Here is a 26310-nt window from a genome sequence, read left to right as displayed (position 1 = left end):
GGTACACCATAGTTAACAAATACTTTCATCTGTCACAACTTCAAAGTTAAAACAAAGAAATATTTCATTTTTTCTGAAAAATAAGGGACAATATATAAAAATGTGCCAGTGTAACACTCCTTTAAACTTCTGACTGTTCCATGCTGCTTAATATTACAGAAGTCAAGAATAGAGACTATGTGAGGGACCCTTGAGAGGGGAGAAGTTAGAGTCACTGTCTTTCTAATAATTCCCTATGTGAAAAGAACTCTAGCCCTTGCCAACAGACTAGTCCCAACTGGCTTTATGCTAGGGTTGTGTTTATTCAAGTGTTCTCCTTTATGAAGGAAAAACTTGGCTTTATTTCAAGGTAAAGAAAAAAACCTCCAAGCAGCAAAATATTTTAAGGACAGATGTCTGATCTTGAAACAGCAGCTAACATAGCCAGAATATATCTGTGCAATAAATACTTACTTATTAGCCCTCTCTTTCAAATGCATGTATTTCTTTTTATCCATGATGTAGCTCACAAAAAAGGTAGCACAGAATACAGTGTTCTCTATTATCTCCTGGGACAACTTTAATTAATTTCTTTAATTCTAATAAATCTGAAATTCAATAACAAGTGTTTGGGGTTTTTTTTACCCTCCAGGGGTTTAATTATGTCTGTTACACTTGGAACTGTGCAACAAGAGCTGTGAGGTGCATGGCCCCAGCAGCAGCAGCACCCAGGAACTCGATACCTCAGCAATCTCCTCTGAACCCAAGGACCACCATGACCTGTGCTTCATCCTGCTCTGCTCACTGACACTTGGCTCGTGTCCTTCCTCTCCACCTTGGTGTACCCACCTTGGAGAATACTTGACCTGATACAATTTCATGCCCAAAGAAACAAAGAAATACAAGCAGAGCTGGTAACTATAGTAATGGCTAATATTTTCAAGTGCTTTCCAATAGTATCCCTGTTGCTTTTAGATTGTTATAGCTCTGCCAAAACTTAACAACCCACACTGAAAATTTCCTTGCCAGGGACTTGAAACGAGCTGAACATTTATTTTCAAAGAAAATAAACAGCAAAAATAATTTGTTGGGGTTTTTTTCCCCAAAACCTAGGATTAAATAAAATTGTGTGTTTTGCAAATATTTTAAAAAGAATTTATGACTGGTTTACTCAGAAATGCTTGTTCTTTTCTTTTTAAGACTAGGGGCTCAAAATTGGCAAGGAGACTGAGACAGTATCAAGGATGTGATCCTTTCCCTTCTTATGAAAAGATGCCCATGTTTAGTCAAGATTTAAAGCCCTGACTATCACCATGGCATCTGATCAACACAACGCCCAAGTCAGGGACTGGGCAGTACAGCACTGAAAAACCAATGGTCACACTGTGCATGCTGCAGAGTTTCAGGTAAGTTCCAGCCTCAGCCTACCAACTGGTACTGTCATGGCAGAAGTGCAGGGAAGCAGTCCCTGAAGCAGCTCAGCAGTTGGGAGCTCTGCAGACATGTTTGCCCAGCACAGAAGAGGACAAAGGAGGAGCGGATGAATCATTTACAGCCAGAAGCTGCAGAAACTGTACCAAGAATCCTGAGCCTTAACACTTCAGCTGTTCAGCAAACAGCTGATATCCAGTGGCTTTTTATCTAATGACTGCTGGCCTTCATGACAGTCAAGGTGATTTCCTGATGAAAACCTCTTGGAGGAGCAGGAGTTCGCAGCTTTCTTTCTCTAAGAACAAAGAAAGCTTTTATGACTGTTCCAAATACCCAAAAATGACAATATTCAGCTGTATATCTCAGTAAGCACTCAAACTCTCTTTATCCCACCTCCTGAACTCTGTATGAATTTCCAAGGTCAGCCAGAGGTGCAGAGATGTATCCCAACACTGCACCCATAGTAAGGAAGAGAGATGGTACCACTAGCAGGTAAGAAACATCCTTTCATTGTAAGAAAATGCTATATATCGTATTGAAAGTTCTGGCTTGCCATTTGCTTAGGTGTTCCATAAATGCTCTTTTGGCCCAAGGCATGGTGAAGGGGAACAGGCAGTACCAAGTCCAGGCTGCAGAATCTGAGTTCCAAACAAGGCAGAGTGCAAGCAAGCAGAGCTCTGGTTCTTGGCTGCTCATGCTCATTTTTACACCAAGTTCTCATGGTCATCCCCGGACTGCTCCTGAGGCTGCACAGCCACACTCATGTCCCACACCAGCACCAGGCCAAGGCCTGACAGAGGAGGTTCAGAGACACCTACTGTGGCCTGACCTCAGTCCTCCCCTGAAGAAACATTCCAGCTCTTCAAATACCAGAAAGTCATAAACAGCCCATGGGAGGAAGTGGGATCACCACAACTTCACCTTCAGGCTGCCTATGTATATCCAACACCTCTGTCCTCTCTGTGGTTTGATTAAGTCACAACCTGCAAAGTCATCCTAACACTCTGGAGCAAGTCACTGAATCCAACATTCTCCCTAACCTGAGCTGAAAGTGACACCTCCCAGACAAGATGAAGTAAAAATTAACAGGTTTTGGCCTTGGGCAAAAAGAACATTTACGGAATGCCTAACCAAGTAACCCGTCTCTCCTTTGATGGAGGAATTATCAAGCAGTGACATCCTGCAGCAACAAGAACTGAGCTGTTCTTTCAAGAAACTCATATCAACAATGGGAGGTAATTTCCTAGCTTGACTTCTACACTAAAAACTGGAAGCTATTGTATTTATCATGCTAACAGCAGAGCACATGCATCTTTTTCCTAGCACTTCTGTTCTTAGAATGTCCATTCCATCTTTTAGTAAATGAGCTCGGCCTCAGGGATTATGTAATATTCTCACTCACTCACTGTATGGCAGCAATTACACACAATTTCAGTTTCAGTTGTACTTTAGACATTTCAAAATCTCTCACTCCAAAGTACCAGCAAACTTACTGATGTAATTTAATTACTACACATTATTTGTGCCAAGACGACAGTTTGGATTAATCAGTCTGCCCATCCTTGATCCCCAGCAAAATCACAAAAACAACTCTTTTAGGGTCTTACTCTTTCTGCTTATTCTTTTTACTCCAGCTCCCAGATAAAGTGCATTATAGGAAGCCAAAGTAACATGGCATTTTTATTCAAGCCACATTTAGGCTCTTGCTGGAAATAAATACAAATTTTCCTCTGGCTGTAAACTGAAGATTTTCTTCCATTTAATTCTGCCTTTTTAAAATTTATTACTCTGCCAGTGAGTGCTTTTCAAATAGAAAACTGTTCATTTCTTTCACTTAGTTCTGCTGTACCTGCTGTGGCTTGCAGGCAAAAACATTACTTTGTGAGTGCTGTGAAGGATTTGAGTTCCATTCCTTTTTCAATCCTGCATGCTTTTCTCCAGTCTTTTCTCTCTACTTTATCACTCAAGTATCTGTTTTTTCATAGCAGGCGGTAGGGAGAGAGAAATGATGAATAGTGTTGTGCTTAGCCTCCTAAATACTTTATCTGGGCACTGAACTCAAAAGTAATTCCGCTACTTCATTTCTTGGAAAAAACCCACATATTTTTCAATCAGGCAAATTCGGTGGAAAAAATGTAGCACTTTTCCAGAATATAATTCAGCAACAGCTAATGAGATGTGTGTCCCACCTCCCTCCATTTCCCAGTCTCTGCAGTGGGATTTAGTGAACTGGTCCTACACAACCAGCAGGCACTCTAATATTTGCTTTGCTATAGCAATTTCAAGTGTCCAATGCAAACACAAGTGCCCATCACAGTATGAACAGTGCAAATTCTTTGACAACCAGCCAGACACTCTGGACAACTGTCCTCCTGCCCAAGACTGTTCTGCTTGCTCTGTCTTCTAGAAGCCCACAGCCCAAAAAATCTGAAATAATTTTTATTAGAATAGAATTAAAAATCTATTTTGAGCACATTTACTCATCTAAGCTTTTATGGTACATATGGGTGATAAAGTTTCTGTATCCTTATCAGATTTTAACTTGCATATGACTTCTCTCTGAATTAAAAATAGTATTCAATTCTTTAGAAATCCAATTTAATTGTGATTCTCCTAAAAATCTACTCGAGTGTGCATCGTACATACAATCACTGGCCAGCTAAAGGGACACACAATATTATCAGGTATGAAGAACTGCAAGTTGTGACTACAGTGACAATTACAATTACAGTGTATTACTCTGAATAAGGCCCTGAATGAGGTCTACAGGACTGAGCCCTAACTCAAGAGTGTGCCAAAAATAAGCAGCAGTTCAAATAGGAATGTCATAGAAGTGTGTACAGTAACAACAACAACTATACAACATCCCAGAAAAATATGCTGACATACACATTTCAGGGCTTACAAATGCAATCAGGTTGCCCAAATGGATGTCACAAGGTATCGAATACTGGTATTTCATAAATACCTTAATAATTAGTCGTTGTAAAAATAAGACTATCTATAGCATGAATTTATACAACTGAGAAAAAACCCATATCTAAATTATTTCCTCATTCCAGTCCTGTAGTATGTCCAGACTCACACACACAAACAGACACACAAACACAAAAAAAGCAAAATAAATTCTCTTTTCCCTAGCACAAAGTAGTACAAAACAAGTAACTGCAAAAGCAGGCAAGTACAGTGTCAATAAAAGTTCTGGCAAACTTAGATTGTTCCAATTAGAGACGCTGCCAAAAGCTATATGGAAAGAGCCAACAAAACACCAATGGCAAGCAAGGAAAGAGCCAGCCAAGCCAACACACTGTTTGGTTTCCCATCCGAGGAAGGAGAGAAGGAAGAGAGGTGAATTTCCACCTGGAACAAATACATTAAACAGTCCAGAGCACAGAATTCTGGCAGTTGTATTTGGTGTTGCACTGAATCAATATCCTGATCAAATTTGGCAACACTCAGGGAAGCATCTGTTTTCTGCATTCCCCCCTGTGTAAATACCCAAGGAGCACAGCTCCATCCTAGGCCGTGGGGGAGCTTGTATGCACTGGGGAGGACAATTCTGCAGCCTCAGGGGAGCCATACCAGGGAGGGTTTGCCTGCAGCTCTCTGCAAGAGGAAGCGGAGGGAACCAAACTTTCTCTGGACATGTGAGGATCACGCACAGTGTGCATGCAGAGCCATGCACAACCAACCACGTGCAGTTTCAGCAATTCTATTACAGCAAACTGATCACAGTGCACAAAGCAGCTGGGACTGAAAAGGGCAATGATACAGGAAGTACATGTCATTTAAAAATGTGTGCAATAACACAACAAAGAAACCTGCAACAAACTTGAGACTAAATACAAGCACAAAGGAATAAAAAGTTAATCAAACCGGACTATTACACAAAGAAAGTAAAGAGATGTCCTTGAAATCAACTGAAAGTCAATTTTAAAAATTCCAACTCCTTCATGAGTCCTGAGATTGCCTTAAGTCAGCCAGATGGTTATAAGGAGAAGTACTAAAATGCAAGTAATGCTTTCAAAAATGTTACAGAGTACAATTCCACACAACCTGGAACTTTACTTCTCCAAGATTCACCTGAACAAAACAGTCCAGCAGAACAGTTTCTGAGCAGCTTTATTTCACATAACTTTGGAACTGGAGAGTCACAGGATAATGCTCTCCCTAGTCTTTAAAACAATAAGGGAGCACTATCAAAATGGGCAACATCCCCTTGTGCCAAAATACCTGAAGGGCTATATAAATTGCTGTCAACAAGGTGTTGTCAATTTGCTGAAAACTAATGCTCTAATCAGCTATTTTACAATCCAACATGTGTCTGCAGCCATGTTATACAGGCAACTTATTGCATAAGAATAAATATATTCCCATATGAACATTCCAGACTGCATTTATATTGCTTACATCTACATTTAACATCCATATCATTAGCAAATTAAATTTAGTACTTGAAAAAATTGCCTGATAGTTCACTACAAATTAAACTACAGAGCTAAAACAAAAGACTGATAGTACAATGTTGTTTCAATAAAATTTACTGTAAATGGAAACTACTTAAAGTGCATAAAGGAAGGAAAATTATATTACATAATACTACCAAAGTGTATTTTTAGTGACGACAGACTGGCTGTGAAATTATAGCAGATTGCAAAGACATCAGTGCTGGCTGGGGAAAAACAGTTTGAAGGTAAAGCAATCAATTGAAACTTTAGTAATCAGATTAACAGAGGATACAATGAGAGAATTTAGCAAGCAAGCACAGATTGCACAGACTAGTCTCCATTCTGATGCCAACTGATGGCTGACCAGTCATTCTATTCCCAGGAGGAATTTTGAACCATTTTTCATTAGTTAGATTACAGTTATGTCTAGAGAACACACTGTTTAAAAAGTTACAAAAGCATTTTATTGAAATTGTCAAGAGACAGTAAGACATGGAGCGTTGTCATAATATTTGCAGACATAAAGCCACAACACTGATGGACATCTTCAAAATTACACAGAAGTCTATGTACAGAATTGTACCAAAAACATTCAGATTGTTATGGAGGAAAATATGTATGAGCTCCAGAACAAATAGCCAATCAACAGTTTAAAAAAAAAGGCATGTGTTGCTAACAAAGAACACTGTTCATTACAATCCAACTGGGAAACATGATGTTGATGTCCAGATCAGACAGCCCAGAGCATCAGAGCTCTGCACTCTGGCAGGAGCAGGAGGGCTGGGTGTCACACAGGTCACCTTCACCCTCCTGCTCCTGCAACAGGCACAACAACCATTGCCATGAAGTTACCCTGAACAAGAAAAGGGGACAATGCCCTGCAGCTCTTTGGATTTATGGAGCGAGTTCATGAGTTGAAAAGTCACTCCTAACTACCTAAAGGGTTAGACAAGATCTGCAAAAAACCCCAAGTCCTCCTCATGGAGCAAGAGCCAGGAGACAGAGCAAGGACTGGAGAGGGCACTCCTTGCCCTCCACATTGCACAGAAGTGACCCCAGCCAAAGTACCTGGATGGATACGTCTTGGTGTTTCAGAGAGGGCATGGGTTCGTCAGTGCCAGCGGCAAAATCGATGTGACTGGAGATTTAACCACAAAAACCACTGACAAGGGCCATGGTATAATTGTGTCACCTTAATTTCCAGAGATAAATAGGCAAAGGTCCATAGTGAGCTATATTTTCTTAATTTTACCCTTACAAAACCTCTGATAAATTTGGAAAGCTTCTTTCGAGAATTCTAAAACTTTTCCTTATCTTTAATGAAGCTGAAAATCCACAAGTTAGTCATCAGTTCTAAACCAAACTATCAATAGAAAACAGCTTTCCTGGCTCTGTTAAAAGCTGGTAATGCTTAAAACTGTTAATTGGAAAGAGACCATTTTATTATAACACCAACTACAAATGTAATTTGTGATTTTTAGAAAAAATTACTAAATATATGGAAGACACATGGCAACTTGAAGTACAGACTATTTCATAATGCCAGATTGAGAAAAAGGTTTGTGTGCAAGAACAATCTGTAAGTGTAAGCAAATGCAAATAATTGAACCATTTACATCAGGAATTAAATTAATTGCAATTAAAAAGAATTAAATTAAGAATTAAAATGCATTTATATCCTTAAGTATATTATTCTGACATTAAATCAATCACTACTTCAGTCTTACCAAAGTATGACAATATAAGGCATCTCACCTACCCTCATTCTACTTGCTGCTCATTTTAAAATGTGTTATCTCACATTTGTGAGTTTTGTCAGGACTATGGAAGAGCCCTGATTTTAAAGCTGTGGATTAACAGATCATTTTTCAAGACCTGTCCCCTCAATTTGCAGAACTGACTGCACGTCTTATTTGTTTTGCCTGGCAAGCACTGCTGAGTATTAATCTTTGCTTCCTGAACAGTAAGGCCCATTGACTGAGAGATGTGGTTTGCCTGATATCCTCATTCTTTATGGAAATCTAATTTAGCTTTTAAAGTAGATTTCACTCTTTTGCTTCTCTTTATAACAGTTTAAAAACAATGGGTGTGTTATGTAAAAATGACAACTCAAAGATAACATAATCACTACTAGTGGAGGTAATTACAAGAAACTTTCAGTTAAAATGTCTTTACATTGTTTTGTCATTTCACACTGATAAAGCAGCAGTGCTTCTAGTAATGACAGTAACAATGTGAGGTACTTCTTCCTTGGAAAGTTCTGCCTGACAGCTTTAAAATTGCCAGACCTCTGCAGGCCTGCTCCAGATGAGTTTCTGCCAGTGTCTCTCCTGCTCAAGAAGTGAAGGTGAGTGAACCGGGTGGTAGTGGGGACCATTGAACCTGTCACACTACCAAGACAGCATGCTAGGAGAAAAGATTCTGTGATCCAACACTGGTGCCGAATAAATTGCCTGAAGTGCAAACTAACATGAAGCAGAGCCAGAAGTTTCCACTCCTCAGTGCTCTGTACATGAAGCAGAGCCAAGAGTTTCCACCACTGTGTGCTCTGCACCATAAGACCAAATAGATATTCAAGCCCACAACTAACAGGACAGGAGGAAAAGTAATTCCCTGCTCCTTCACTACACTGAGCAGGATCAATGACCAGGAAATTCAAAGAGCTTATGCAAGGAGCACAGACTTGCAAAATGTAGGCAGAGGAAACTTTTATAAAGACCACAGAATGAAGCCCATTATGTACTCATCATATTACATTTAAAATATTTTCTTTCTGAAGAATTTAGCCCAGATTGCAACCACCATTTCATATGAAGCTGTAAGAAAGTCACTTCATGATGTTTCTTACTATGTATCTGTTAAAAATTTCTAGATTAGAATTCAAAGAAATCATTATTTAAGTCAGTTGGTGCCTTTGTAATAATTAGCTTCCAAAAAAATTTATTTCTATAATTCTGGATCCAATGCATACTATCTCAGTATAAAAGAAAGTTGTATCATAGCAAGCTTTAGAAACCTGATGCTAGAACTAAAAAAGAGCCTGAATATTCTACTTTATACCCTAGAGCAAAATTTGCAGCACTTTGAAGTTCTAACACAAAACTTTCAAAGCCTATCTAACTTTAACAAAGAGTCTGGGTGATGTTCACTGTATAAAAGGAACAATGACATTTGTAGGGCTGAAGAAAGTATCTGTGGTTTAGGATCCAGCCCTTCCATCCCCTCTCTGCAGCCCTGGATGGCTCCAGAGCTCCCTGGCAGTGTTCCCTTCCTCCCAGCCTGGCCACAGATGCACCGCAGGCTTTGCAGCCAGAGGCAGCGTTTCAGGATGCCAGGGTTCACAACATGAGGTTTCATCAAGGTTTCCCTGTTCCATTTCCACATTCCTTTACTTTCTCCAGGGCTGTGCAGAACACCATAGATCAGAGCTACTGTGGTACCTCATCTAACCACCAAGGGAGCAGATAAAGTGATCCTAGAAAAGCAAACATGCCTGTGCAATTCCCATCAACCACCACCTTGGCCCACAGAAACATTTCAACAGGCCACGTTTATGACATGCTCAGCCTCTCCGAGCAGGAAAGCACAAAACCCAGATCCACAGGAAAAATTCCTCACATCCTGTTCAGTGTAGAATTCCTCAATCCCATTATACAATAACTAGGGAGGTGCTACTGCTACTATTTTTGTTATGTAAGTAGTCCAGCCTTGCTTCTCCAGTGTCTTTCATTTTGATTGGACACAAGCACAAGGGGAAAGTCAGTGTAACACACTAAAATTCTATTCTGCACTGTTGTGTACAAACTAGACACTCACCTGGGCATATGCTACCTGGGCAGCAAACACTGTGATGAAGCAAACTGTTCTAACTGCATTTTACTGGAGAGGATTTTAAAACCCGTTGTAAGCAGTTAATAATTTTAAGATGGACTTTCTGTATATTTATTGTATTGTATAAATGAACAGAATTTTCCTGGACTTGGTTCAAGGTTTTTGTATTTGTGATATTTGTTTTAAATTTAAAGCAAGAAAAAGCAAGTACACTGCTATATTTCACAGAACATCTATTCTGTTACCACATGACAAAAACACCAACCGTACCAATAATTACTCTAATTCATTGAAGAGTATTTCTTTAAACTTGGCAGTGCAGTACAAAGAATTCCAAATGTAATTCTTAACATCCTCAGTCCAAAATACTGCCAGAGTTTAGAAGTCAGGCTTTCTCAAAAGGAATGTTTTTAACTTCAGCACTAACAGGGCTGAAATTATTGTAGAAAAAAGTGTATTTCCTTTTTCCTTCAAACACCCACTGCCTTCTACACAATTCAGCCCAAGGCTATAGAAAACTTTATGTTCTAAGTTTGGTGATCCAAATCCTTCAGTCTTTACTTGGGCAAAACTCCCACTGAAGTTAGTGAAGTCAGTGGGAGTTCTGCCTGGGTAAGAACCACTGGGTTTGGCTCAGAACATCCATGAGGAGAATGTGAGTGAAAGTCATAGCTGCATGGAAGTAGCTCATTTTTCCAGCCATGAAGATCATAAATTACTTTACAACACAAAAACATAGAACGGTTTGGGTTGGAGGGGACCTTGAAGATGATCCACTTGTAACCCCGCTGCCATAAGCAGGGACACCTTCCACTATCCCCAGCCCAATCCGACCTGACCTTGAGCACTTGCAGGAACAGGGCATCCACAGCTCCTCTGAGCAACCTGTGAGAGTGTTCAACCACCCTCACTGGGCAGAACTTCTCCCTTACATCTATTCTGAACTTACCTTAATATTCCAGTGAGCACCCTAACAATTTCATATTGCTTTCATTAGGTTGTAGAACACATATCACAAAAGGAAGAGAGAAAGGCTTGTATGGCCATTAATAGAGTTAAGTGGCCAGGATGATACTAATTCTCTGTGCAGTCAGTGCTTTTCAGTGCAACTTCTAACACAGCAATCATGAGAAAATATCTGGGACCTAAAAGAAAAGCTTCTCTACAAAAAGGCAGGCAATGATTACTTGAACCTGCATCTCTGCTTAGAGCTGTGTATCTCATGAGGGCAAGCTCTGCTTGAAACCTCAATAGCTGTACTACTGGCAATTCTTGAGACTGTGACAACTCATGAGAATCATGAAAACTTATGAGGATCTATTCTTCAGTATGTCCCAAAGCCCCTCTAGAAAATTTAGGTTCAGAGAAATGCTTCACAGAAAATACAACACTTTGCTATTTTATAGACACAGTATCACAGATTTGACATGTCCATTCTGTGTCTTCAAGGAATCTCAGCACGCTTGCACTGGCCTGCATAAGTATATTTTCTCTCACACATAGGTACATGCACTCTGTGTGCATTTGGTCTTTGTTCTCAAATTTGGACAGCCCAAAACACCATCAGTGAGAAAACAGATGTGGGGGTAAAGAGTGAAAACTAGCGCATACGGAAGGGAAACAATTAAAATGAATTAAAATTAACTTACAATGAAGCATTATTTGATTAAACCCATCTAAGCCACTCTTTGACATTCCACAGAACTGAGTTTCAAGTATTGTGCTTAATTTTAAAATTTTCTGTGTTTTCCTTCCCTTTCCTTTTTAGCTTCTTTTAAGTTTAGATTCAAATTCATAAATAGGTTTTCAACTTTTGATATATTAACTGAATACTTCTACTTAACTTGAGCTTAAGACCTTGATAAGACTGAATGGCATACCATTATCAAAATAATCTAACACTTTAAGTTCTTTCATCAGTTTTCTCTGTTCTGCACCTCTAAGAAACCAAGAAAAACCATTCTCAACAGTGTATCAACAACACACTTTATTTTCTAAAAGATTTATGTCAGGTTTACCTAAAAGAAGCCAACAAACACATCTGAGACAGAAGCCACGTGGGATAATTTGTTATGCCACTCTTGTGCTTACCTAAAAATGTGGGCAAAGGCAAGCAGAAATGGAATTTGTAAAGTCAATGGTCCAGCAAATGGATTAGCAGGCACAGTTAGCAAACACAAAAGCAGTGAGGATGGAATTTATCTTGGAGATCAACACTGAGGTATCACCTTGTGCCACTTCACACAGTGCTGGTTTAAACCTCTGTGGCACTTTTCTCCTTTTCTTTTTGGCAAGAGTGCTGAACTATTCTGCAGTAGATATTCCCATCAATTGCATCTCCTGCTGTTTTAAAACCAGTAGAGGAACTAAACTCTCCCTGTTGTTGATGCAGATCAGTGCATTTCAGAAGGGACAGAGGATAACAACAGGAAACAAGTCAGAGGACAAATAAATATTGCTACTTAAGCCTTCTACATAACTGGAAAACACTAACTCTTCAAATAAAAAATACATGCTGTTCAACCAGGCTGCCATGATAGATCTTAGAAAGACACAGACAGTTTTATGGTCTTATAAGTGTTCTTTGCTGAAAGGGAAACTTGGAAGCAATAAAGCATTTTCTTACAACTGAAGCCTGACCACAACTGCTGCCAATTCAACAGTAAACTGACTTCAGCTATGTGGAGTCAGATGGTTTCAGCTTCACCACTACAGGGAAATCAACTCTTGTAGCCTGGCACAACCACTATCTGGAAATGTGCCATGATTGTGCATTGAGTTAAGCTCCAGACAGACTGTAAGGGCTGAACTTTAAACCATTTGTATTTTTAATGTACACAAATAAATTTATGGCTGCATAAAAACTGTCATGCTTCAGGGATTAACCTGTAATAACCTCTCCTGCTATGTTAACAAAGACATTTAAAATCTGCCTCTCCAAGTTACACAGGATTCAGGTTAATGAAGGCAATTCAAAAAGAAATTTTAGGGCCTCATTACATCTAATAAGGGATTAGTGACACCAGCAATTTTTAAGACCATTTGTGGACACTTTGATGCTGCTCTGTGGCTTGGGACTCCCTCATTTTACCTCAGGATTCCCAGATGAACCTCAGTTGGGCAAGGTGAATAGAGCATCACAGAAGTGAATGGCATGGAGGACTTGAAAATGGAAATAACTTCCAGAGTGTCATGACATAGTTTCCTTGTAGGCATTCTACCATCTAATAGTTTTGTGTATCCCTATTTAATAGATTAGAAAAAGTCTACTCTCATGAGGCAGAGTTTACAAGGGAGAGTCTATAGCTGAGCAGTGTTTTGTGATCCTACCATAGATAAAAACCCGACCATAAGTTTCCTACTTCTTAAGTTAAGCAAAGAAAAGACAAGAAACATATTGTCAGAATAGGAACTAGTGGGAAGTTGTGTCAGTGGGAAGTTTTAAGACCTGACCAGTTTCAAACACCCTGGAAACACAGCTAGCTTCCCTATGCATTTGAGACAGGCACCAGAGTTTTTGAGAACAGGAGATAAAGGAGGAGGAAGGGATCCTGTTAGAACTCCATCAGGAACACCTGACAGCACAAGGCCATCTTATCTCTGTAAGAACATCCATACAGAAACTGTTCTCAATGTCCCAATGTCAGAAAAGCTTTATTGGAGATATTTCATTAACCAGACAATAAAGGATCCCTATGATACAAGGCGATGCACAACAATGCTGCAAGGGTCAGCCTGTGCCATCAAAACTGAAGCAGCTGCAGAAATTTATGTGTGCATAGAGGCAACTAAAGCTGGCAAAGCAATTCTGATGACATTCCAAATCACAAAAAAACCATCCCAAAATATGTGAAGGTTTCCTTTTCTCTTAGTTACTACTGTAAACTTCATGATCTTACACATTTTCTGGGAAATTGTCAAATATTCAGACTATCCAACTTTTCCGTTTTCTTTCCAAACAAAAAGTGTATTCCTAAATTTAACTACTTATCCCTGAACCTTCAAGGATAGAAGGAAATATAACAGGAAGAAAAATGGAAATTGTCATAAGAAAGATCATAAAAGAAGGTGACCTGAAACAGGAACTTGGACATCCTGACCCACAAGGACAATTCAAATCTTATATTCCAATATGACTATTAAAGCTTCTATTTTTTTTTTCTGTCTAGACAAAACAGGAAAAATACCAGGAAGAAAATTAAATTACATTTTTTAGAGATTCAAGGACATGAAGTTTAGTTTGATTCCTGACGAGAAATGATAAGGTTTCCTCAGTTTCCATTTTATCTGAAGAGGTTCAACAAACCCATAGTAGAAACCAATCTAAAGGACAGATATAAAAGTTGAAAAATAAAACCAAAATCCAAGAAAACCCCAGGCACCCAACTGGCAATCCAGACATGCATCTGATCATGTTGTACAAGTGCTGATGTGACCTCACAAACTGGAGTGTGTAGTTGGGCTTTTTGCCACCACCAAGGATACACAGCAAGGCTGCAATCCACTCCAAACGGTGTCTGCTTAACTGAGCAGCAATACTAGATTACATTTTCTACCCAGAAGATGCCATAAAATGCAGTTCAAATTGCAGCTCATGTTCACTCGTCTCAGGGACACAATGAATACTGTTACTGATGCAATGTTATTGAGACACTTTGTCAATAACAAGTCATAGAAAAATGTGCGGATTCTTTGTCTGAGTCAGGAAGTATTTCTAAAACGGTATGTTGTGCTGAAAGTAAAGAGACCACAAAGAGACACAATGATTGCATTTATATGTACATGTGAATCCATTGGTAAGCATCACTGTGATCCTCTCAAGCAGCACCTCTCAATGGTGTCTCAGAGGTAACTGTACGATAATTAGCTGTAATTATCAGGAAATTATCGTACAATTATTTCAGATTGGATAAAAATTAACTCCCTCTTCATATCTCTAAGTTTGACAATTCAGTGAGTGAATAACTTATTAAAAGTGCTAAGCGATCTTTGAGACAAAGGCTTAATTTCTCATAGATTTAAAGCAAATAATGACAGATGTTATTAAAAATTTTTATCATTAAAATGCAATTTAATAAATAAATGCATAAAAATCAGAAACCTATTAAGCTGCAGGACTTTTACAAATGAAAGAGGGACAGTGTGCTGAATTTTAGCTCTATTCTAAAATTTAAAAGGGCTTGCATGGAATTTAGTAAGCTCTTACTATTTTTAGAAATGTCCCACACCAGATGTTTTTTTCATTCCTTATGTTGCAGGATACCACATTTATTTCCAGATCCTCCCAACCAATGCACTTACGACTCAGCCATTGTACAGATATTTGTACAATGCACATCAGGAAATTTGCATCCAATCAAGGCAGCAGGATTTGGCTAATGACATATTTCCTAAATCTTCAGTCATTGAGATCAAAACCCTAATAATGAGAGTTTTAAATCAGTGACCATTTGGCTTTCAGAATCTTTATCTGAGCCAAGATTTCACCTTGACATTCCCAGAGCTGGTCCTCCACTTGCTTCCCTGCAATGTCTCCCTAATGAAGTCTCCAGTAGTTTCCACAAGGCTGATTGTTTTTCAGGTAATTTCCTTACTTTCCTTGGCCAAATCCTCCTAAGGCAAACAATGTTTTAACAGCATTCACTTCTTAGTTACTAAAATTTTGCCAAACTGCTTAGGATGAAGTAGAAATTTCCTTCTGACTTGAAGCAGAAGTAGGAGCATTTTCTAGCACCACAAATTTGTTCTCCAAGAGCTATCTTGTCCTCACAGGAAGATGTGAAGTTGTGTGAATTTTAACTTGCTCACCAGGCATTCCCAGCCTTCTCTTCAACAGAGGGAACCCAAAACTTGAAACTTGAGTGAAAACAGTGCTATGGTACTACTGAAATTTGTGCTTGCAAGTTCTGTTTATTCTTCACTAAAATACAGCTTCACCAGGTCCTTAATGCTTATTTAGCAGCTAGAAACAGCTGCAGATGTTAACTTTTGATCTCATCTGCTCTCAATCAATTCTTAAAATGAACAACTGCATATACAGCTGGAGCTACACCAACTGCCATCCTTTCCAAGGACTAATGGACTCCTGTGCATCATGTTGCCTTCTGACAACATGGAAAAATGTATTAGAAGTTTTCAAGTAATTCCCACTTTTTCAGTACACTGAATGTCCTATAAACAGATATTTAGAGATTCTTCTGTCCTAAAATTGCCTTTGGGAATTTCATAAAAGAACTAGATGGCTCATTCGTCACAAGTAGAAATTACTGCATTGAGAATGACAAAATTGAAAGATGCCAAATGATTCAATGTATCCACTACTAAAGCAAAATTATGGACAGGAAAAGCCCACACTTAAGAAATAACATTTATTAACACCTTTAAAATAGTGTGACAGTTAGGTAATTTGTCAGGAGTGAGAACAAAGAAGAAACTAGAATTGTACTTGAGAGGTTCCTTCAAAGTCTCTCAGTATTGACACAGCTATGTAGAGGGAGATTAGTACATCTAAAACTTTTTAATATCTTCGGAACAAGTCATTATGACTATTTACCTCATACTGAATCCTAAGCATGGTTTTACTTGGTTATTAACCATTTTTACATGGTTAGAAACCCATTTCCATATTACAAAATAAAGCATCATGGCAGCAGTTGTCACTCCCAGTATTTCTCACTCTCATTTGAAAATCAGAAGTGGTCACTCAGAAAGAAGAGGCAGGACACAAGCCAGCCTCTGCTGACATGGTCTGAGTGGAGATAATCCCCAATAGGCACACTGTGACAGCTGGATGCATTAGGAGTTTCCTTAATTTCACTACCCCAATGCTGCAGTCATTTTGCTTTGCTTTAGCTTTGTTCATTCCCTGAACCATAATAAAGCAGCTGAAGAAATATTTCTGTTTCTTGTGTGGATCCTTCCTAATTATTGGTTTCTTTGGTAATGCACTGTTCATCACCAATAGTCAAGCACCTCAACAAACATAACCCAATACAAGCATTGGTATATGCTCTGCCAGAGATCCTCAGGATAACACTGAACAGTTAACCCTGAAGTACTGAAGCATCACCTGAATACTCAAAATTTTCAAAAGGATGAGATGCAGTCACAGAGCAAATGACACTGTAACCACCTCATGTCATGAGCAGAGTAGACGTGAGCAACGCTCAGTGGCATGGGCACCATGGACACATCACCTTTGTGTCACCTGACCTCTGTGTCACCTGGGCACCATGGACACATCACCTCTGTGTCACCTGGGCACCATGCACTCATCACCTCTGTGTCACCTGGGCACCATGGACACATCACCTCTGTGTCACCTGGGCACCATGGACACATCACCTCTGTGTCACCTGGGCACCATGCACTCATCACCTCTATCCCCTGGGCACTATGTACCTGTCACCTCCACTCTTCAGTTCCTCCACAGCACCAAGAGAATCTGTGCCTGAAGTTCTCAGCATCAAAATATTTAATGAAATGTCTAAAGAAATTGTCTTCAGTTTAATGCATTGGCTCCAACAAGATAATTCTGCCATTTCAGCAAGAAACTTCCATTTAATGAGGAAATAAGAAAAGTTATTTATATAGTTAGTCTGTGTCCTTGTGCTTTTCTAGAGGACATTGGCTCACAGTTAACAACATCAAAACCCTTGGTGCCCCTGGCTAGAATGCCTCACTATCACCTGCTCGTTCGAGCACTAAATAAATCTCAGTTTTCAAGTACTTACAAGCAAGAGTCCAGCACGTGTTGCAGACATTCTGCTCATGTACAGATGTTAATACAACCTCCACGCACCAAATGTTATCAAATGTGGCTTTGTTGCCTCTGCAGCAGTTACTTAAAACTCGTTTGAAATGTACAGTGAAATAACTACATCAATAGAAAGATCTTTCCTCAGAGGGGTGATTTCTTATGGTAAATCTATTAACTGTTTAGGATCAAAATTCAGCATTTCCACATGCTTTTACCATTGCTTCTGTCATTTCAATTTCCAAGGTGCAAGGAGGCAATTTTAAATTAAATACCTAGCCTCCTACTACATTATCATCTACCTTTGATATTAGTCAGCACCTTTTCAAAAACCAGTCTAAAAAAACCCTTTTCATTTTGATTAAGAATTTGAATAACAAAAGGATTTGTCTTGAAGTAAAAAATGTTTGAGGATTTTTTCTCATCATCATGACATTTAGGGAAGAAATCTCATGAAATATGGAAGTAAACATATGCTTCAGTCAAAAAGCAGTTATGGTTGGGGGATTAATTTATTGACTCCTAATTCACCTCATTCTCCTGTGACTACCAAATAAGTAGGAGTGGAAATTTGTCAAAAACTTCTGTCTCTTGATAAAACCTCCCTCACGACCCACACGCTGGGAAAATAATACCTGTAACCCATGAAGAAACAGATCAACAGCTTCAGGCAATGACATACACAGGCAAACCTTTAATTTAATACTCTCTCATGCCTCACTTTCATGTGTCTCATTTAGCAGGGCTCTTTAAAGAGAAGCAGTGTGGCTGCTGTCAGTGATATAACTGCTGTGCTGGTGCCCTTGGCTCCCTAGACAGCAGTGAAGGATGATTGATCCCTGCTGCTGTAGTTCTGGCTGCCACAAACAGCAAGTGATACTGCAGGAAAAATGGAGAAAGCTACAGATCAAGCAAGGACAGGGATCTGTGCCACATACCAGTCTCCTTCTGCCCACGGTCTCTCCACCATGCACTGAGTATTTGCTTTATGTTCCTGAGGGCTGCACAAGTGCCCCCAGCTCTGGACTCAGAGCTCTGAGCAGCAGCTCAGTGAGCAGTGCAGTAACCCACCTCCAGCAGTGTGCCTCCAGCTAAGCTGGTAGCAAAATTCCATTTTGACATTTAACAGCAAAGCATTTGTTTAGTTACTCAGCAGAGTCTCTTTTGTGTGCCAGGTCTCCCTTCCAGAAAGGCCAGGGAATTCTAATAATCAGTTTGTTTCCCTAAAATGGGTACATCATCCATAGGCAGAACCTAACAGGCCTGTAACAAATGCAAGATAAGCTCACAGGCTGGGGGCAGTGGGAAGTGTTTTAAGAAGTGATATCACTTAAAGGCAACCACCAGGAGTTTACAAGAATTTCCATTCTTTTAATTAAAGATTTTATGAGTCTTGGAACACATTCCTGGGCCCTATTATACATCAGAGCACTTAAAAATTCAGAGCCTTATAAAATTGCCATAAAGAGATAGGAAAACCAAGGGAGTCTTTAGAAGAAAAACCTATTTATACAATGACTGTTATGATTTACAAAACAATTAATGTGACTTATTTTACTTACTATATCTTTATTTCCTCCTTTTCTGTTGTTTGTAACTACCTTTCAATAGATTCTAATATTAGCTACCTGCCTTCTAAATTCATTGCTCCATTTATATGCTCAGCATGTTTGGAACAAATATTAAAATCCTTAGAAAAGGAGCTAAATTCATTGTGCCAGAAGAAAAAGCATTTACATTACAGTGATAAAAATACATTCACTAGAATTCAATTTTAAGAGAATTGTTACTTCAAAAAGAAAAGGTGAAAAAAAATCAGGCAAATGAAAAGAATGGACACTGATAATGAAATATTATTAGGAAAGTATTTTGTAAACTATTAGTTTCTAGGGAAAAAAGTATTTCCAGGTGTAAAATCCATGGTAAACTCATTTAAACATATGTCTATCTAATAAGCAATCCAACAAGTTTCTGGAACTGCTTTCAAGAAAATGGTCTATGAACCATGTCTCAGAAACAAATTAGCTCATCCATCACACATAACCATTTCTTCACTAATGACTTAATGAATTTAGCTTCACTAAGCTAGGGCTGAGCATGATGCTGTAATTACTGTGGGAATTACTGCAGCCCTCAATCCATCTTTCAGATGTTTATGGCATGGAACAAGGAACAGCACAGCCTGAACCAGAGCCCAAAGCCAAACGTCTCTGGATCTAGAGAACTCCTAGGGAAGTGCCCTTACAGACTTTGGGCAGTGCACACCCCTCTGCTGGGACTGCAGTCCTGTCTGTCCCACAAGAATAGGAGGGAAACACCACACAGGAAGAACTAATGCCATACTGAGAAATCCTGGAATACAACTGGAAGAACATTTATTCCCCCTAATGACATAGGGTAAAAGAACACAGTTGGAGTAATTTGGCTAGAATGTAATTAACTCTAAACTGAACATTCTACTACATCAAGTTTACACCAGAGTTTTCAAAGCAAACCAGGGTTGTACAACTAATACTGCAGCTGAGAAAGACAATAAAGCTGGGGAGAGTGAGGCAAGAATGTCACAGGTCAAATAAACATGTACTGTGACACCAATACATAGAGCAGATTCTTATAATTTGGCCAGGGCTATGGATATTTACTTGACAGGATTATTTTTCAACTATTGTATGTCTCACTTTCAGATGTTTTACTGGTGATGTCAGCAGTTACTGCCATATGTAAATTACCATCTCTTTTTTTCTAAGCAGGTAATTTTAAAGTAAATCCAAATAACTTTCTTTTATGTATGCTAAATAAATAAATGGTTCAATCCCTCCTTAGTTACCAATCCACAAATATTCTCAAACATTGTCATGCTTCATAAACAGAAGGGTTAAGGGTGATGTTTTATGGGAAAGTAGCAGTCGAGGTGATGTATCAATTTCTCAGGAGAATCAATGGAAACCCTATTAATCTTGGCCTGCAGATGGAAACACTCAGGTACAGAGATGAGGAATTATTTTTGCCTGTATGTCAGAGGAAGAAATGATGTTTTCTTATAGGCTGGCCCTGTGGAAGTCAGAGCTGGAAATGCTTGTTTTATTGGGCCCCATCATGAGCTCCCTGCCCATGACTGAAGGTGTGGCATCAGCTCAACTCAATCCTGGAGACTGAGCAGACACAACTTAACCAGTTCAACTCCTGGTCATACAGAGATTCTTTGAGACAGTGCTCAGCTGTAAAACCATTTGTGTGCTAGAAAGGCTGATTTTTCAAACATATGTAAAAGTTGTTCTTACTGATAATGTTTTGAGCCTCCGAATTGTATTTTACCTATGTGGTCCAGGAATTTATAAGTAACAGCTGTACAACAGCACAACATCACAGGACTATCATAAGGATAAAAAAAAATGAAGATGACAAAATCCACAGATACACCAGTCATTATGGCCAGTCCAGTATGGCTGGTAAGGTACAGCTGAATGCAATAAATGAAGACCACCAACAGTCATGCATCATAAGCATTGCCATGTTTGTTCTCCATGCTGCCATTTCACAGAATTGGCCAAAATCACATCAGCTGCTGCAGATGTGACCTGCTGGGGAGCTCCCCACCTCTTCACAAGAGCAGCAGCTCTGACCACAGAACACTGGAAGATTCAGCTGAGTAAGGTCAGAAATTTTACTCCAGCAGGCCTCAGGAAAGGGAGCTCCTCCTTGACAAGAGAACAGTCAGTCAAGAGTGTCAAAAGGACCATGACCTCAAGGTGTTTGGGGTCTTCTGTGGTTTGATTTTTGGGTGGTTTTTTTTGGTATTCTTCCTTCTTGCATGAGCAAGATCAACAAGGGAGAGCTCCATTCATATTGTGCCACATGGAAATAAGTAACAACACTGAGCTGAACACTGAGTTATTTCTTGCAATGGGTTGCATTTGTGCAGTGGGGATTGTGACACCTGACCCTGCTCAGTGAACGATCTTTTAAAATGCTGCTAAGTTTGCTTTGCCTCCCTCTGTGGTTCCTGAGGACAAGCTACACACACTGCAGAGAGGCCAAGCAGTGTGGAGGTGCAAACGGACAGGAGAAATGGCAATCAGCTCCCTCTGCACTCCTGTCTGTTTATTCCTGGTCTTGCAACGTGGGACACTGTGTAGAACAACTGCTCCATTTGTTGGCCCACAAGGCACAGATGAGAACCAGCAGTGTCTGCAGCACACCAAGAATCTCACTCAGACTTGCTCAGGCTCCCTTTACTAATTTTAGAGGGTGGAGTGTGACGTTTTCACCCTCTTTATGCCTCAATTCCAAAGGGAAGCATTTCACATCTGTGAAATTTATTCATTATAAAAATATATTAAAACAACTCTTAAGGACACTGTTTAGTATCTTCTACACTTCATGCTGAACTACTTTATGAAAAAAGCTGAACAGCATCTAGTATTCAATATTGTGAAGCTGAACAGTATCTACTATTTAAACAAAACTTGTGCTTCTATAAACAGCCTGATTAATGTGGCAAAACATGCTGTTATCTGCACTACTACGACTCAAGGACTGAAAAGAATTAGGTATCTTAAAACCTGTTCCTGTTCACTTAAACATGCTGAAAGTTCTTTGTTGAGTCATATATTATGCATTTTGATAACTAGTCAGATTTTATCACAGATTTTATCACATTAAAATACAGATCAAATCAACACAGAAGTTATATGTGAGGCTTCCTTCCTATTGTCCACATATTTTGTCAGCTAGACCGATGTTTGTTTAAAAACTAACAGAAAACACTTCAAACCAAACTCAAAATGGTACAATTTGGTTTTGCTTTATTGCTGAGAAGGCCAGGCTGGTGACTTTGGAACATTTGCACAGCTTCATGGACACCTGTACTGAGGCAGATAGGGCTGACAGTACTGATTTATGGTCAATTTGTATGGGATTAAAGAAGCTACTAAAAGGGAAAATTCAGCTGAATCAACTAAAATCTCACGGCATGTGAAATTCTCAAATGCAAATATCTGACAAGTACTCTGAGAAAACAGTTTAAAAGGCTACCTGCTTTTGAGTGAAGAAGAATAATGACAGACTTAGGAATACCTGAAAATACAGGGATGGGCTGCTCCTCAGGAAATCTCACTGCTTGCTCAAAGATTTCTCAAGCCCAATGTATCAAGTCAAACCAACAATTTTCCTGCTAGAGCTGATTCCAAACCACCAGATGAAAGAAGTGAGAGGGAGGAAAGCTTGATTAAGCATTGTTTTGCTAGGAGTTCAGTGTGTTCATCTGCACACACACACAAGCTCTGGGCTTGGCCATATAAATTCGGTGCAGGTTGCAAATCTATATAACCTTATTTCCTTCCTGGATGGAAAAGTGATGCAATGTAGTTTCACTGACTTCATGCCAATGTCTTAAATCAACAACAAATGAAAAGCAGAACATAATCATACACACATTAGAACAACTGTTAGGGGTTCCTTAAGAACTATACGGGAAAAAACATACTACTTGATTGTTTGTTATTTTCTGTTTCTTGAACAGATAAAGTTCTGCAGCATTAAAATACAGAGAAAACAAGCTGGCAAGAAAAGCAACTTCCCATTTACTTCATAATCTATCAAAACCTGACATTTTTATGAGCAGAACTTTTAAAAATACACACCTATAAATCAATTAAAATATTCAGAGAAGTATACAAAACAGTTCAAAGGAACACAAAATGACAATTCAGGTTCCTTTAAAAAATGGCATCTCACTTATTTTCTCTGTCTTCAATTCATTGTCAACCACAGGAAAAATTTTACTGAGTAATTTCCTAGAGAAATAATATTTATGTAGCCAAGGTTCTGCAGCTGGAGCAGGGAAATGCACAAGATTATCGGGTGGTCTCTTACAATACAGGACAAAGAAATATTATATTAATAACAGCAGGCACAGTATATTTTTATTATGAAATTTCCAAAATTAGGCATATGAACATAATAAAGGAGAAAATTTGTCACTACTCGCGCTAAAATCTACAACCTAAAATTCACTGATAAAGTAACAGGCCAATTTTTTTATATTCTGCTGTATTAGCTGAAAAACTAAGAAAAACAGTCCAGTTTAAAGTACTTGGCATATGGATCACAGTGCTAAAACATTCCACATTGCACTTTTACAGCAGAAATTAATTTCCAGGTAAGAACACAGCATTGCTTTTATTTTACTTGCTAACGAGGATAATTGGCAGGCAGCACTGCTGCTGCTCTAGATTTGTTCTTTATATGGATCTCTGAAGACCACATGTGCATGCAGTGGTGACAGAAATATTTTCCATATGAGCCACCACAGATTTTAAGGTCCCTCAGTCTGAACAAGGTGAGTCCATCTATCATTTTCTGCGCTCCATAACAATCAACCAGGAAGTTAAAAACTTCTGTGACAACTAGAGGGCAATGATCAGCTTCCAGTTGCTCTGATCATCAAACCATTTAAATTTGTTGAGACACTGCTGAAAACCTTTCCCTGCTTTAACCAGATCAAAGGCAGCACAAGATTTCACTAAGAGACATTTTCTTGAAACAAAGCTGTTACAGATTCTCTTATTAAAACACATTGAAAGCAAAATGAAGTTTATTTCTAGACATGTGAGCCACAGAGTGTCAACCACACAGTGCTGGACAAGGTGGTTTTCCAGTGCACTTCCACCTTTACCAGGGAAAGTAATTGATCTGGACTTCATTAAGCTACTATTCAGTTATGACAGCGCCAATAAAGCTTTAAAGCAGAATCACTGTTTTCAAAAGATTTACTTAAGGAAGGCATATTTATGGAACAAAATTATCCAATGACTTGTTTAAAATACACAGCCACACGTCCCATTTCAGGTAGAGTGAGGGAGAATGAGTATCAAATGTGTTTTCTGCAAGTAATTTCATTAGATGGAATATTTTGTATCAAATAGTACCACGTCTGCTAAGTTATTTCCTAAATGGCAAAAGAGTAGCAGAAAATTTCTGCTTTGGTATGAAATAAGTACTTGATGACAAACTGCTCTGATGAGGACAAAAATCTGGAAAATGGCTCTTCATAAATCAAGCAGCAACTTTTTAAAGCATATAAAGAGCTGTTCTATTCCACTGTTGAAGATTTAGGAATTAGGAATATTAGGAACACATAAAGTCCTTCTTTGATTATACAGTATAGAGTTTTTTAAAAATCAAGTTCTTTCTGCCCTGCCCCAGACTAAACATTACATGTTTTTGCACAAAAAGAATGTTATTAAAGTAATGAAGCCTGGAGTTTTTACATGCTCACATCCCCAAAATGTATCCTGTGCAAAAACTTTTTCACTAGTGCACATTTCTGCAGAAAATATGAACAAAACAATACCATCTACTGCTGCAGAGTATCATATTTCTCTGTATGTTAGTATAGAAAAATTCACAAATTAGTCATTTCTCATAGAAAGCATATTGTATATCAAATCCAGAGAAGTTAAGTTTCAAACTATTCTCCTACAGTACCTTTTGGCTTTTGCAAAGAAAAAAAAAACAAAGCAAAAAGCAAACAAAAATCCCCCGAACAAGACAAACCCCCAAAACTAAACCAAAGCAAAAGCTTTTTACACAACACAAACAACACAATTCTAAAACGTCTAATAGCATAAAAATCATTCACAGTCCATCTTAACAGATACGAAGAAAATGCAACTGTGACAAGACGATTTTTGACAAGACATTGTACTTTGCTTACCTCACCCCCAGGTCTTGCTACCATTGCTATTTGAAAGCAGAGCAACGTTAGTATCAGGTAGCTGACAAACATTATTACCCAAAGTTAGAGCTACCCTGGAGGAGCAAACCCTGTGCCAAGTACTAACAGCTAGCAGATGCACTTGTGTCTCAGGATCACAGCCCTGAGCTCTCGGAGGTACGAGTCCGTCCCTCTCCCCCTTTCTCTCGCACTCACGGTCCGACCAGGAGCTTTGCTCTCAGCCACTGCTCTGAAGACAACTGGTAAGTTGATCTCTTCATGTAATGACTTCTCCCTGCTGGGGGAGGGGGCTCGGCCAGCACTGAGCTGGGGGGCTGCAGGCAGTACGAAGCGAAGGGGAGGGACAGAAATGGTCACTGCCAAGTTCTGCATCTGCTGTGATTCATGGAACAAGCTAAACGGTAACCTTTAATGCACGAGGAGCTTTGGCAAAGCGTTATTGACTTAGGCAGGCATGATTGGAGAAACAGGCTAAAGCTGCTGCAGGAGATGCCTGTTGATGGTTAGACGGCATGTGCTACTTAAAGGTACAGCACCTCCTTTTATTAACACGTTTATAATACATAGAGCACAGCTTAAAACCTAACCAGGAAGCAACCTAGGATTTTACAGTGAGCCCGACACCAGCACAGTCCTGCAACCCGAAGGGCCTGATCCTGCCTCATCAATCAGAACCTGCTGCCTCTCATCCCTGGCCCCAGGGCAACAGCCCGGGGGAACCCACGCACCCCAACTGCTGTCCCAACTGCTTCCTGAAATGGACTCCTTCCTCTAGAACAATCCTGGAGTAGGATATGGATGTTGCCTCTCTTTCATTTGTATATTACAGCTGAAGAAAAGAAATTTTGATTTATAACGATACAACCCATCAAATAACCTGCTTTGACTAAGCAAGCAAAAGTGCAAGTCTTTCTTAAAGTTCCAACTCCTGAAGTCAAAAAACCACACTATATTCTCATCTTTCATGTAAATACATAGTTCTTATCCATATGGTTCCAGGGGATATCTCAAAATACGACCCAAGAATAACCTGGTCTCGTATGTCAGACAGTAAACCACATGAACTCACAATACAGGTACTTGAAAATATCTCAACATTTTAGGAGGCAGGAAGTAAAAATGTTGGT

The 26310-nt window shown here is 39.2% G+C and overlaps 1 protein-coding gene across 4 annotated transcripts in view; it reads right to left on the bottom strand.

Annotated features, from left to right (window-relative positions):
• Window positions 1-26310, bottom strand: part of THSD4 (thrombospondin type 1 domain containing 4) — a 242143-nt gene that overhangs the window by 68470 nt on the left and 147363 nt on the right. The window contains exon 1 of one of the 4 annotated variants that reach the window (XM_064722042.1): window positions 25163-25193. The exons of the other annotated variants lie outside the window; for them this stretch is intronic. Within the exon in view, the coding sequence (XP_064578112.1) occupies window positions 25163-25186 (24 nt within the window). The 5' untranslated portion in view covers window positions 25187-25193. Of the gene's footprint in view, window positions 1-25162; window positions 25194-26310 lie in introns of those variants that run through there. 4 annotated transcript variants of the gene reach the window in all.

Source organism: Zonotrichia leucophrys, chromosome 10 (assembly GCF_028769735.1).
Source record: "Zonotrichia leucophrys gambelii isolate GWCS_2022_RI chromosome 10, RI_Zleu_2.0, whole genome shotgun sequence".
In the NCBI taxonomy this organism is placed as follows: Eukaryota; Metazoa; Chordata; class Aves; order Passeriformes; family Passerellidae; genus Zonotrichia; species Zonotrichia leucophrys.
This window is presented reverse-complemented; position numbering and strand designations above follow the sequence as displayed.